The 13,810-nt window shown below is 43.2% G+C and overlaps 1 protein-coding gene across 3 annotated transcripts in view; it reads right to left on the minus strand.

Moving 5' to 3' along the window:
* The window catches only part of LOC121549225 (leucine-rich repeat-containing protein 74A), a 35,328-nt gene that overhangs the window by 2,563 nt on the left and 18,955 nt on the right, over positions 1–13,810 (minus strand). For 2 of the 3 annotated variants that reach the window (XM_041861079.2, XM_041861078.2), the window contains exons 5-12: positions 10,291–10,384; positions 10,146–10,195; positions 9,874–9,955; positions 9,194–9,279; positions 3,471–3,665; positions 2,897–2,992; positions 2,268–2,408; positions 56–160 (exon numbers count right to left, since the gene is read on the minus strand). In XM_041861079.2, coding sequence (XP_041717013.2) covers positions 56–160; positions 2,268–2,408; positions 2,897–2,992; positions 3,471–3,665; positions 9,194–9,279; positions 9,874–9,955; positions 10,146–10,195; positions 10,291–10,384 — 849 coding nt within the window. The remainder of the gene's footprint in view (positions 1–55; positions 161–2,267; positions 2,409–2,896; positions 2,993–3,470; positions 3,666–9,193; positions 9,280–9,873; positions 9,956–10,145; positions 10,196–10,290; positions 10,385–13,810) is intronic. The other variant, XM_041861080.2, reaches the window with a different exon arrangement.

Raw genomic sequence — 13,810 nt, forward strand, 5'->3', positions numbered from 1 at the left:
GTGTGAAACAGTGAAACAGTATTATGTCAGTATTATACTGCTCATGGCGTCAGACCTGCACAGCCTTCCTGAACTCCTTGTTGTCCACAGACATGTTTCCCTCTTTATCCAAACTCTGGAACAACTCCAACAGACCCTCCTTTTCCTCTGTAAGGAAGTCCTACAGGAAATACATTGAAGCCATGTGTTATTCACAAAGATAAATACAGCTATTTTGTTATAGATACAGTTTAATAAAATGTCAGTCTAACTAACAGTGTTCTCAGTCGAAGTCTAACGAACAGTGTTCTCAGTCTAAGTCTAATTAACAGTGTTCTCAGTCTAAGTCTAACTAACAGTGTTCTCAGTCTAACTAACAGTGTTCTCAGTCTAAGTCTAACTAACAGTGTTCTCAGTCTAAGTCTAACTAACAGTGTTCTCAGTCTAAGTCTAACTAACAGTGTTCTCCGTCTAAGTCTAACTAACAGTGTTCTCAGTCTCAGTCTAACTAACAGTGTTCTCATTCTAAGTCTAACTAACTGTGTTTCTCAGTCTAACTAACAGTGTTCTCAGTCTAAGTCTAACTAACTGTGTTCTCAGTCTAACTAACAGTGTTCTCAGTCTAAGTCTAACTAACAGTGTTCTAAGTCTAACTAACAGTGTTCTCAGTCTAAGTCTAACAGTGTTCTAAGTCTAACTAACAGTGTTCTCAGTCTATGTCTAACTAACAGAGTTCTCAGTCTAAGTCTAACTAACAGTGTTCTAAGTCTAACTAACAGTGTTCTCAGTCTAAGTCTAACTAACAGTGTTCTCAGTCTAAGTCTAACTAACAGAGTTCTCAGTCTAAGTCTAACTAACAGTGTTCTAAGTCTAACTAACAGTGTTCTCAGTCTAAGTCTAACTAACAGTGTTCTCAGTCTAAGTCTAACTAACAGTGTTCTCAGTCTAAGTCTAACAGTGTTCTAAGTCTAACTAACAGTGTTCTCAGTCTAAGTCTAACTAACAGTGTTCTCAGTCTAACTAACAGTGTTCTCAGTCTTAGTCTAACTAACAGTGTTCTCAGTCTAACTAACAGTGTTCTCAGTCTTAGTCTAACTAACAGTGTTCTCAGTCTCAGTCTAACTGACAGTGTTCTCAGTCTAACTAACAGTGTTCTAAGTCTAAGTCTAACTAACAGTGTTCTCAGTCTAACTAACAGTGTTCTCAGTCTAACTAACAGTGTTCTAAGTCTAACTAACAGTGTTCTAAGTCTAACTAACAGTGTTCTCAGTCTAACTAATAGTGTTCTCATTCTAACTAACAGTGTTCTCAGTCTCAGTCTAACTAACAGTGTTCTCAGTCTCAGTCTAACTAACAGTGTTTTCAGTCTAACTAACCGTGTTCTCAGTCTAACTAACAGTGTTCTAAGTCTAACTAACAGTGTTCTCAGTCTGAATAACAGTGTTCTCAGTCTCGGTCTAACTAACAGTGTTCTCAGTCTAACTAACAGTGTTCTCAGTCTGAATAACAGTGTTCTCAGTCTCGGTCTAACTAACAGTGTTCTCAGTCTCAGTCTAACTAACAGTGTTCTCAGTCTAACTAACAGTGTTCTCAGTCTAAGTCTAACTAACAGTGTTCTCAGTCTAACTAACAGTGTTTTCAGTCTAACTAACAGTGTTCTCAGTCTAACTAACAGTGTTCTCAGTCTAACTAACAGTGTTCTCAGTCTAATTAACAGTTTTCTCAGTCTAACTAACAGTGTTCTCAGTCTAAGTCTAACTAACAGTGTTCTAAGTCTAACTAACAGTGTTCTCAGTCTAAGTCTAACTAACAGTGTTCTCAGTCTAACAGTGTTCTAAGTCTAACTAACAGTGTTCTCAGTCTCAGTCTAACGAACAGTGTTCTCAGTCTAAGTCTAACTAACAGTGTTCTCAGTCTAAGTCTAACTAACAGTGTTCTCAGTCTAAGTCTAACTAACAGTGTTCTAAGTCTAACAGTGTTCTAAGTCTAACTAACAGTGTTCTCAGTCTCAGTCTAACGAACAGTGTTCTCAGTCTAAGTCTAACTAACAGTGTTCTCAGTCTCAGTCTAACTAACAGTGTTCTCAGTCTAACTAACAGTGTTCTCAGTCTAACTAACAGTGTTCTAAGTCTAACAGTGTTCTAAGTCTAACTAACAGTATTCTCAGTCTAACTAACAGTGTTCTAAGTCTAACAGTGTTCTAAGTCTAACTAACAGTGTTCTCAGTCTAACAGTGTTCTTGCTTTATGATATTCCCAAGGCTCGTTCATCACTAAATTGACACTGACCTGGATGATGTTGAGTGCGATGGAGGGTTTCTTGGTCCTGGTGACAGAGCCTGTAACACCCTGGAACTGGACCTCCAGACCTGAATGGTTCTGACACACTGCCTCCAGCAGCACCACAAAGGCCTCGTTTACCAGCACCGTCTACACACACAGGTACGGACAGACGGAGACACACACACACACACACACACACACACACACACACACACACACACACACACACACACACACACACACACACACACACACACATACAGGGACAGACTCACGGATACACACACACACACACACACACACACACACACACACACACACACACAACACACACACACACACACACACACACACACACATACAGGGACAGACTCACGGATACACACACACACACACACACACACACACACACATACACACACACACACACACACACACACACACACACACATACACACACACACACACACACACACACACACACACACATACAGGGACAGACTCACGGATAGACACACACACAGGGACAGGCGGATGGACACACACACAGCAACACACATGCGGTAAAAGCACGCACACAACTCAAACAAAAAAAGTTGATAAACAGTTGATGGTTGTGGGTTGAAGTATCTCACTGAGATGTTGATCTCTTCCAGAGCTGACTTGGGGTTGTTCCTGATGGTGTTGAGTAGATTCAGAGCTCCCAGCTGGGTTAAAGGGTTATGGGCCAGCTGCACAAGGCGATGCACATCAAACTACGTTGAATATCACAGACATTTTGCACAAAAATGTGTCTGGCTTTTAGTCTACACTTGGCTGAACAGTGGATGTACGGGGAGTATGTCGTTTATGGCATGCTTATGTACCGCTTATGGATACTGTAATAATATATTACGTTATGAATGTGTTATGAAGCAGCCACCCACTCTGAGCACCCTGAGGCTGTCGATGGCTGCCAGGCCGTTACAGAGCAGTGTGGTGCCCTCGTCTGAGACTTCATAACATTTACATTGACATTTAAGTCATTTAGCAGACGCTCTTATCCGGAGCGACTTACAGTTAGTGAGCGCATACATTTCTCATACTGGCCCACCGTGGGAAACGAACCCACAACCCTGGCGTTGCAAGCGCCACGCTCTACCAACTGGGCTACAGGAGGGCTATAACACATTTATAACCCATACTCCTACTCTACTAAACTAAACCCACCCGTAGGATCCTGAGGCTGTCGTTAGCGACCAGGCCGTTACAGAGCAGTGCGGTGCCCTCGTCTGAGACCCGGTTGTTGCTGAGGTCCAGATGCACCAGTGTGTTGTTGTGACGTAGGGCCTCCCCCAGAGCCTGCGCCCCAGCACTGCCGAACCCATTCCAGGACAGGTCCAACTGCTTCAGGGTTACATTCACCTGGAGGAAAGGAGGGAGGGATTGTGGACTACAGGAAAAAGAAGAGGACAGAGCACGCCCCCATTCTCATCGATGGGGCTGTAGTGGAGCAGGTAGAGAGCTTCATGTTCCTTGGTGTCCACATAACCAACAAACTAACATGGTCCAAGCATACCAAGACAGTCATGACAAAACCTATTCCCCTAAGGAGACTGAAAAGATTTGGCAAGGGTCCTCAGATCCTCAAAAGGTTCTACAGCTGCACCATCGAGAGCATCCTGACTGGTTGCATCACTGCCTGGTATGGCAACTGCTCGGCCTCCGACCGCAAGGCACTACAGAGGGTAGTGTGTACGGCCCAGTACATCACTGGGGCCAAGCTTCCTGCCATCCAGGACCTCTATACCAGGCGGTGTCAGAGGAAGGCCCTAAAAATTGTCAAAGACTGTTCTCTCTGCTACCGCATTGCAAGCAGTACCGGAGCGCCAAGTCTAGGTCCAAGAGGCTTCTAAACAGCTTCTACCCCCAAGCCATAAGACTCCTGAACATCTAATCAAATGGCTACCCAGACTATTTGCATTGCCTGTATTCAGCGCATGTGACAAATACAATTTGATTTGATTTGATGTCCAGTGATTTCTTGTCGACATTTCGTGACCTTGGAATATAAGGTTCTATCTAATAATGTGTTATTCATGTAGAGTTGCTCTTTAGGTTGTCCTTTAAATGTGAGATATTTCAGTTTTTTTTTTTTTTTTTTTACATTTACGATGAAAAAAAATTTAAATCTGAAAGTTCTATCTGCTCAAACACCTTTTTAACTTGGTGATGTAAGGTTCTATCTGCAATCCAATCACACAATCCTGGGTTGTCAATCAGAAATAATAGTATGTAAGGTGACGTACGTAGTATTGAGTCATCAACAGCAACACAACACAAAACAGTTCTGAGATCTGGGACTTGAAAAATATTAATTATCTCAAAACTATACAGTACATTTTGCAGATAGAACTTTATAATCCCAAGTCCTTCATTATTCATATTATAGGTTCTGGTCCTCTATTTCAATTACTTAGATTTTTGTTCACCATTTTTTTTTTCAGAAGAATGGCCATAACGTAAGCTCTTTATTGATAACTAAAAGTAGTTTACTGACTTTGGGTGTCAGAGATCAGAAAATATATCAGTTTACTCATCCAGAGCTAAGCTTTAGCAATGTTGCTAGTTATCCATAGGATATAATGTATTTGTCATTTTAGGGAACTATCACTTTAACAAGTGTGTGATGAACATTAATTAATTTATTTGATGACGTGAATAGAAAGAAGGAAGGGTATTATCTTTATTTAATCATTAAATGTCTGTACTTTTCTATTGAAATTGAAATTATTTTAACATTCTGTGCCAGATAGACCTTATGGCAGAACCAAGATTGAAATTTCAGAGCCATAAGGTTCTATCTGCGATTGCACCCCCTAAAAAAAACGGATTTATAAACGTTAGGATTTTGATACTCTGCACTTTAGGTACATGTAAGGTGGACCTTAAAGGGATAATGAAAGAATAATTCACTACAAAACAGTTCTGAGATCTGGGATGTGAAAACTTTGATGCGACAATTGCCTTCTACGGTTAGTTTCCATTTAACTATCTCGTGTCGATAAAAAACGATGGACGTAACGATGTCACACCTTTGCAAAAACCTACAGTGTCGAATAAAAATGAAGTGGTTGAAGTGTTTCCATTGTCCATTTATAAATTGGCGACAGCCTGTTTGCCCTCCAACCTATCTGTTTCATGTCTCAGGTAGGCCACGAAAACCAGCATGGATAGAATGCAATAAATAATTGACTAATATTTGCCATGTTCTAATAATTATAATGTGGTATCGCCACGGTCCGTGCCATAGTGAAAATAGCACTTCTGCAGCATAGCTGCAACCTGGTCTCAGAGCATTTTGTATTATTATGTACGTAAATCCGGGAACAATTAATTTATTATGATATGTTTACGTTTCGTATGGTATGTATTAATTTGTGGATGTCCATTTTGTATTAATTTGTGGATGTCCATTTTGTATTATATGTTACGAATTTACAAAACGTGCAATATGTTACGGATTTGCAAAACGTATGATATGTTATGAATTTTAGCTAGGTGGCTGACATTAGCTAGCTGGCTAAAGTTAGCCAGGCTAGAGGTTAGGGTTAGGGGTTACGGTTAAACTTAGGGTTAAGTTTAGGAGTTATGTTAAAGGCTTAAGGTTAAGGTTAGGGGAAGGGTTAGCTAAAAGGGTTAAGAGTAGGGGAAGGGTTAGCTAACATGCCAAGTAGTTGCAAACTAGCTAAAAAGTTGTAAGTAGTTGAAAAGTTGGTTATTAGCTAAAATGCTAAAGTTGTCCGTAATGAGATTCGAACTTGCAACCTTTGGGCTGCTAGACATTCGTGTTATACGACCGACCACCCTACTTTTGTTTTTGCTTTAAGTAGCCATCTGTCTTATGTAACCATACCGAACGTAACATTTCATACTATTTGAGCGTCTCAGACTTATGTATACTATGTTACGTCTAGTCTATGAGACCAGGCTGCTAGATCTGAAATAATTGGATGGTGAAACTTGCATCCAGCCAACCAGAAAGGCAACGCGAAGCGATTCAGGCATTCTTGAAAGTCAGGACAATAATTGTCCTGCAAATAAACCTTAGCATGCAGTTGCTTATCAACAGATAGTTTGTTGATAGTATGATCATCTGTATAGCATCTACAGATGGAAAATCCGGACTATCCAAATAAAGTGTGAACAAAAAATACACCCTTGTCGAACGAATACAAATGCTGTTGATCTTTAGAAAATGTCTCCTATATCTGCCGTTTCCATTACACGTGTCTCAAATATATCTTTTTTGCGACATTGCTTTTGTCGAATAAACCTGGGTCAATGGAAACCTGCCTAGTGTGCTCCTCAGAAGTATAGCGTTCTCGCTCACAAATCCTTGCCGGTACTTGATCTCAAGTCCTCTACCTCGCCAACACAACACACGTGACCGCATTGCTGGACAACGTACTAACCAGTTGCGCCACCGACCAATTTGTCAGCCATAAGCAACATTTCTAGCTGTGGAATCAGCTTACTGGCATGATATTACCTGTTACATGATATTACTGGCATGATATTACCTGTACATGATATAACCTGTTACATGATATAACTGGCATGACATTACCTGTTACATAATATTACCGGTTACATGATGTAACTGGCATGATATTACCTGTTACATGATATCTCCGGTTACATGATATCACCTGTTACATGATATAACTGGCATGATGTTACCTGTTACATCAAATCAAATCAAATCAAATTGTATTTGCCGAATACAACAGGTGTAGACATTACAGTGAAATGCTTACTTACAAGCCCTTAACCAACAATGCATTTGTTAAAGATTTTTTAAAAGTGTTAAGTAAAAAAAATTAAAGCAAATAACTAAAGAGCAGCAGTAAAATAAAATAACAGTAGGGAGGCTATATATACAGGGGGGTACCGTTGCAGAGTCAATGTGCGGGGGCACCGGCTAGTTGAGGTAGTTGAGGTAATATGTACATGTAGGTAGAGTTAAAGTGACTATGCATAAATAATTAACAGAGTAGCAGCAGCGTAAAAAGGATGGGGTGGGGGTGGGGGGGGCAGTGCAAATAGTCCGGGTAGCCATGATTAGCTGTTCAGGAGTCTTATGGCTTGGGGGTAGAAGCTGTTGAGAAGCCTTTTGGACCTAGACTTGGCGCTCCGGTACCGCTTGCTGTGCGGTAGCAGAGAGAACAGTCTATGACTAGGGTGGCTGGAGTCTTTGACAATTTTGAGGGCCTTCCTCTGACACCGCCTGGTATAGAGGTCCTGGATGGCAGGAAGCTTGGCCCCAGTGATGTACTGGGCCGTACGCAGTACCCTCTGTAGTGCCTTGCGGTCGGAGGCTGAGCAGTTGCCATACCAGGCGCTGATGCAACCAGTCAGGATACTCTCGATGTTGCAGCTGTATAACTCTTTGAGGATCTGAGGACCCAGGCCAAATCTTTTCAGTCTCCTGAGGGGGAATAGGCTTTGTCGTGCCTTCTTCACGACTGTCTTGGTGTGTTTGGACCATGATAGTTCGTTGGTGATGTGGACAGCAAGGAACTTGAAGCTCTCAACCTGTTCGACTACAGCCCCATCGATGAGAATGGGGGCGTGCTCAGTCCTCATTTTTTCCCTGTAGTCCACAATCATCTCCTTTGTCTTGATCACATTGAGGGAGAGATTGTTATCCTGGCACCACACGGCCAGGTCTCGAACTTCCTCCCTACAGGCTGTCTCATCGTTGTCGGTGATCAGGCCTACCACTGTTGTGTCGTCAGCAAACTTAATGATGGTGTTGGAGTCATGCCTGGCCATGCAGTCATGGGTGAACAGGGAGTACAGGAGGGGACTGAGCACGCACCCCTGAGGGGCCCCTGTGTTGAGGATCAGCGTGGCAGATGTGTTGTTACCTACCCTTACCACCTGGGGGCGGCCCGTCAGGAAGTCCAGGATCCAGTTGCAGAGGGAGGTGTTTAGTCCCAGGATCCTTAGCTTAGTGATGAGCTTTGAGGGCACTATGGTGTTGAACGCTGAGCTGTAGTCAATGAACAGCATTCTCACATAGGTGTTCCTCTTGTCCAGGTGGGAAAGGGCAGTGTGGAGTGCAATAGAGATTGCATCATCTGTGGATCTGTTGGGGCGGTATGCAAATTGGAGTGGGTCTAGGGTTTCTGGGATAATGGTGTTGATGTGAGCCATGACCAGCCTTTCAAAGCACTTCATGGCTACAGACGTCAGTGCTACGGGTCGGTAGTCATTTAGGCAGGTTATCTTAGTGTCCTTGGGCACAGGGACTATGGTGGTCTGCTTGAAACATGTTGGTATTACAGACTCAGTCAGGGACATGTTGAAAATGTCAGTGAAGACACTTGCCAGTTGGTCAGCACATGCTCTGAGTACACGTCCTGGTAATCCGTCTGGCCCTGCGGCCTTGTGAATGTTGACCTGCTTAAAGTCTTACTCACATCGGCTACGGAGAGCGTGATCACATAGTCATCCGGAACAGCTGGTGATATTACCTGTTACATGATATTACCTGTTACATGATATAACTGGCATGAGCAGTAGGATTGATATATTGGATGGGCCCAGAAAATTCACGGTTGGGTAACTGAGGATTTAGCTGTTTGGGAGAGGAGGGGGTGAGATGAGGGTGGGAGAGGAGTAGAGGAGGGTGGAGAGGAGGACAGGAGGGTGGGTATCAATGGTAGAAAGGATAGGGGAGAGAGGAGGGTGGGAGAGGAGGGGAGGATATTGAGAGAGGAGGATGGGAGAAGAGGAGAGGAGAAGAGGAGAGGAGAATGGGAGAGGAGGATGGGAGAGAAGGGTGGATAGGGGAGGGGAGGAGATTGTGGCACAGAAGAGGAGTGGACAGCGGAGGATACTGGTTAGTGTTTCTATAACTTTTAGCCAGATAATACTAAGAATACCTTTAGTCCAGCACACAGTGTCACGGCTCCACTCATCCTCAAATGGTTCCAGCTCAGGTCCAGCATCTCCAGGCCCTCGTTATTGGCTGAGAGGACAGATAACCGTTGGCCAATCAACAAATCAGTTGAAACAAGGGAATTTACAATTGGTCCAGGCCAAAGTGAAGAGATTTCACATTCATCAATTACCAGAATGATTGCTGTTGATCAGAAGTATGGAGAGGAAACCTGCATTCACAGGTGTCACTCAGGACTTGTAATGGGAGTAACACTCCCCCATGCGTCCTAAATACAACCCTATTCTCTATCTAGTGCACTACTTTTGAACAGAGCCCTATGGACCCTCGTCAAACGTAGTACAAATAAAATAGGGAATAGGGTGCCATTTGACCGAGACACGTCCACACAGCATCGCATTAGTGGAAACCAAGACTGTTCTCAGGGCAGGCCTGGTTGTAGCTAGATATGTTTGCGTCGCGTCGTTGACAATTGTAGCATTTTAGCGAACCCTAACCATTTTCCTAACCTTAAACTAATTATCCTAACCCGCTACGTTAATTCTCTTAACCTGCTGCTTAAGTTCTCCTAACCTGCTACGAAAAGTCACTTCTGCTAGTAAACCTGCCCTGAGGACAGTCTTGGTTTCCACTAATGCGATACAGCCACATCCACTGTCTTACCTAGCATCTGTCCCAGGTGTTCTCCTCCCATGTCACAGAACTGGTTGTGACTCAGGTCCAGGTCTTTCAGCCTGTAGTTGTTCTGTTGGAGGGGGAAGAGTCACAGGTTTGCACAAATCTCCTAACTTTCCCAAAATTCCCTGTTTTTTTTTTTATCCTGGTTGGAGGATTCCATTACCAGATTTATACAGTAGCTCTTGGTGTGTATTGTTTGAAACGCCCTGATAGTGATTCCTGACAGAAATATAAAGAATAAATAGCTTGGGACTTACTGCCAGAGCGTCAGCCAGACTTCTGGCATCAGCATCGATGAACCCATTTCCTGGTTAAGAAAAGAAGGAGCAACAACTTTAACATTTACATAGACAATGATTCAGTGTGTGTATACAGTAGGCCATAAATACAAATATACAGCACCTGATAGGTTGATTGATTTGATGGTGACATTGTCCAACAGCATTTTACAGACGCTGTCAAACCCTGCTGACTGGATGTGGTTGTTGGAGAGGTTCTGGAACAGACACATATCCTATCAGCCACCACTACAGATAATAATATGCCATTTAGCAGACGCTTTTATCCAAAGCGACTTACAGTCATGTGTGTGTAACAGGTCAAAGAATTACAGATTTTTGCAACCGTTCATTTTCTATTTTTTATTTTATTTTGTGAGTTGATTTCACCAAAATATTGTATTGTTCAGCATTTCGTGTAGTCTACAGATATTGGGAGAGTTAGTTGTGTAAGTGCGCCCTCTAGAGTTGGTTTGGTTATATGCGGAGGGAGGTCATGCTTTTCTCAGTCTGCATTGTACTCGGCTGGGAAAGGTATGTGTTCACTTCGGCGTGATATAAACTTGATATACCTGTTAAAACTAAAACGTTTCAGTGCACATAGTAACTTGTATGTATATTATATGATGAGTGTACGTACATTTAATCAAGCTGTGTCGTGAATTTAGCCATTTTTGAGAGTTGAGAAATTGCTAACTTAGCTAACCTCGTGTTCTGTTTAGCTGTAAGTTAGCAATCATCATTCTATCCTCTTGTATGAAGCTCACGTTGTTCTTTTTATGTTAGGCGGATTCTGGTCGAGGGTAGAGTTTTGAACATTTTCTCTCTTTGATGTTGAACAGGTATGTATTCCCTATATCAGGTTAAAAATGTGTTCATTTAAAATGTTTTCATGTATTGATTAGTGTTTAATGGCACTGAAAAGCTCAAATGTGAAGGATTACATGTTGCTTCGTGCATATTACTGTATGTATTACCTATTTGAAAGATGGTTTGTGTCATGTTGCACAGTATTAATGTAAAGGCTAAAAGCTCAGAGTTTTTGGCAGAGATAACATGAATATGACACATACATAAGATATACACCAGATGCAATGTTTATTTTCCAATGATGTTGTATTTTATTCCTTGTATTTTTGAATGTGATTATATTGAGTCTGCATTGTACTCGGCTGGGAAAGGCGGATTCTGGTCGAGGGTAGAGTTTTGAACATTTTCTCTCTTTGATGTTGAACAGATTGAGAGAGTTGTACACAATAAAGTGCCTTCAAGTACGCCAGTGTGTTGTCTTCAGTGCACCGGAACACAACGCAGTAGTCGGCAACGAGCAGACCGCGCCGGCTACATTGGTGCCGTGACCCGGATATCTTCGCTTCAGATCATCGCCAGGGTGATCGCCGGTGGTTGCTGTGACAAGTAGGAACCTCTTCGGAACGTTGACAAGTAGAAGGGCAAACATTAATGTGTAAAATTGTAGCTCTTAATTGCTTACCTCAGCTACTTCTATCATTGTACAATTTTTTTCATATTCACATGTTTTGGTGATTCACATATCATTACCATAGTCTATTACAACTTTCTATTTAAAAAAAAAAAAAAAATGGCTGATGGCAAGGATGCGCAGACACCATTTAGTGTTGGAGATGCTGCAGGGGTAAGCCTGGGGAGGGGCAGGTTTATGAGTATGGTGGAGAGCACGCCGGTTAGGGGTGCTGGTATACTAGGCAGACCTGTACTCTCGTCCACACGCTTACGCACTGATGAATATTCCCCCGCACCACACATGCGTAGCTTAGGAGATGCTCCAGACATTGCAAGCAGCGTTAGTTCAGTGGGCTGTCCTGCATTTTCATACACTCACACCCAAACAGATGAACACTCTCCACGTCAGCCAGTGTCTAGTTCACATGTGAGTTCTGCAGACCTAGGGAGTCTCATCACACAGTTAGCTCATGAAATAGGAGAGAACATTGCTAGCCAATTACAGAGATCTGTTGGTAGTGCAGATAACCAAACCACTCCTACGCCTAGCCTGAACTTAGGATATGGACAGTCTGATTTGAACATGACAGGAGTAAAGTTAGTCATGAAGACAGATGTCAAAGAGCCGCCGTACTTCAGGGGGTGATGGAACAGACAAACACACAGTGCATGAGTGGGAAGAGATTATGAGCGTTTACCTGAATAAGAGGGGTGTACACCCGCAAGAGCACTCCCAGGAGATAATGTCAAGACTAATGGGAAAGGCTAGAGACATTGTTAAAGTTACCCTGCGCAGTATGCCATCGCTGCAGCCAGCTGAGAACTCCAAGCTCGTCTTTGATATTCTGAAACAACATTTCAGTGAGTTAACCTACTCCTCTATGCCTTTAGCAGATTTCTATAACACACTTCCTCTGGCTGGAGAAAGTCCCATGGACTATTGGATACGCTTGAACAAGGCTGTGGATGTCGCAGATGAGTGTCTGAGAAGGCAGGGGCGAAACATTGAGGACCCCTCTCACGAAGTCACAATGATGCTGGTGAAACACTGTCCCGACCCCGCTCTTGCAAGTGTCCTAAAGTGCAAAACAGCTGAAAAGTGGACAGCAAATGAGATTCATGAACACCTCGTTGAACATCAGAGAGAGGCTAGAACAATGTGTCAAGCCAAATCTTATCGGCCAAAGAACATTGGTGCACATGCTCAGGCATTAACCACAGAGACAGTCGCTGCTGAAAACCCAACAGACCTTACTGGTTACCCAAAGGCAATGGGGCTTCCATCCTCTCCTCAGACAGAGAGCATCTGCATGCAGTCTCTCATTGGCTTGCTGGACCGTGTGCTAGAGCAGACGGCACACACAACAGCAGTCGTGCCACCAAGCAGGGGGCCAGCAGCCATTGTTCAGAGTAGATGTAAAGTCTGTCAGTCTGCCGAACATTCAACTACTGCACACTGTAGACAGGCGAACCTCTGTATGGGCTGTTACAAGCCCGGCCACTGGAAGAGAGAATGCCAACAGCGCCGGCCAAGAATTAACGCTCAGCCACAGTTAGCGCACACACCACCTAACTCTGAGCAAGTTGGAGCCAGTTTAAACTAGATAGCTCACATACGGAAAGGGGATGTGTGAGCGTTGAAGATTCAACCCTTGAAGAAAGTGAAGAATTGAAGGAGATGTATGTCAATGTCTGTAAAGCAATGTCTGATAATTGCACGGTAATTGTTCAGAATATTCACAGAGTTGAGACGTTCAGTGAGTTATTTCACGCACCGGTGACAGTTAATGGCTGTGCTCAGTTGCAAGGGCTCCTCGATACAGGCTCAATGGCCTGCACGATAAGTGAAGAGGCAGAGCAGAGACTACTATCGGATAGCGTCTTGACCCCACATCAAGAACTCTCACAGCATATCATCCTTGTTGGCTGTGGAGGAGTACAAGTGCGCCCCAAGTGCATGTATGACATGGAACTAAGTCTGTATGGGGTAAAGTGCATGGTCCCAGTTCTGGTGATCACTGGTCAGAAAGACGACATAATAGTAGGCACCAACATGTTGAAACGTGTACTGCATCAGCTGAAAAACGAGAACAGTTATTGGACACTTATCTCGAGCAACACAAAAGGGTCTCCAGATGGCGAACAGTTTCTAGAAATGATGA

Source organism: Coregonus clupeaformis, chromosome 33 (assembly GCF_020615455.1).
Source record: "Coregonus clupeaformis isolate EN_2021a chromosome 33, ASM2061545v1, whole genome shotgun sequence".
Taxonomy (NCBI): Eukaryota; Metazoa; Chordata; class Actinopteri; order Salmoniformes; family Salmonidae; genus Coregonus; species Coregonus clupeaformis.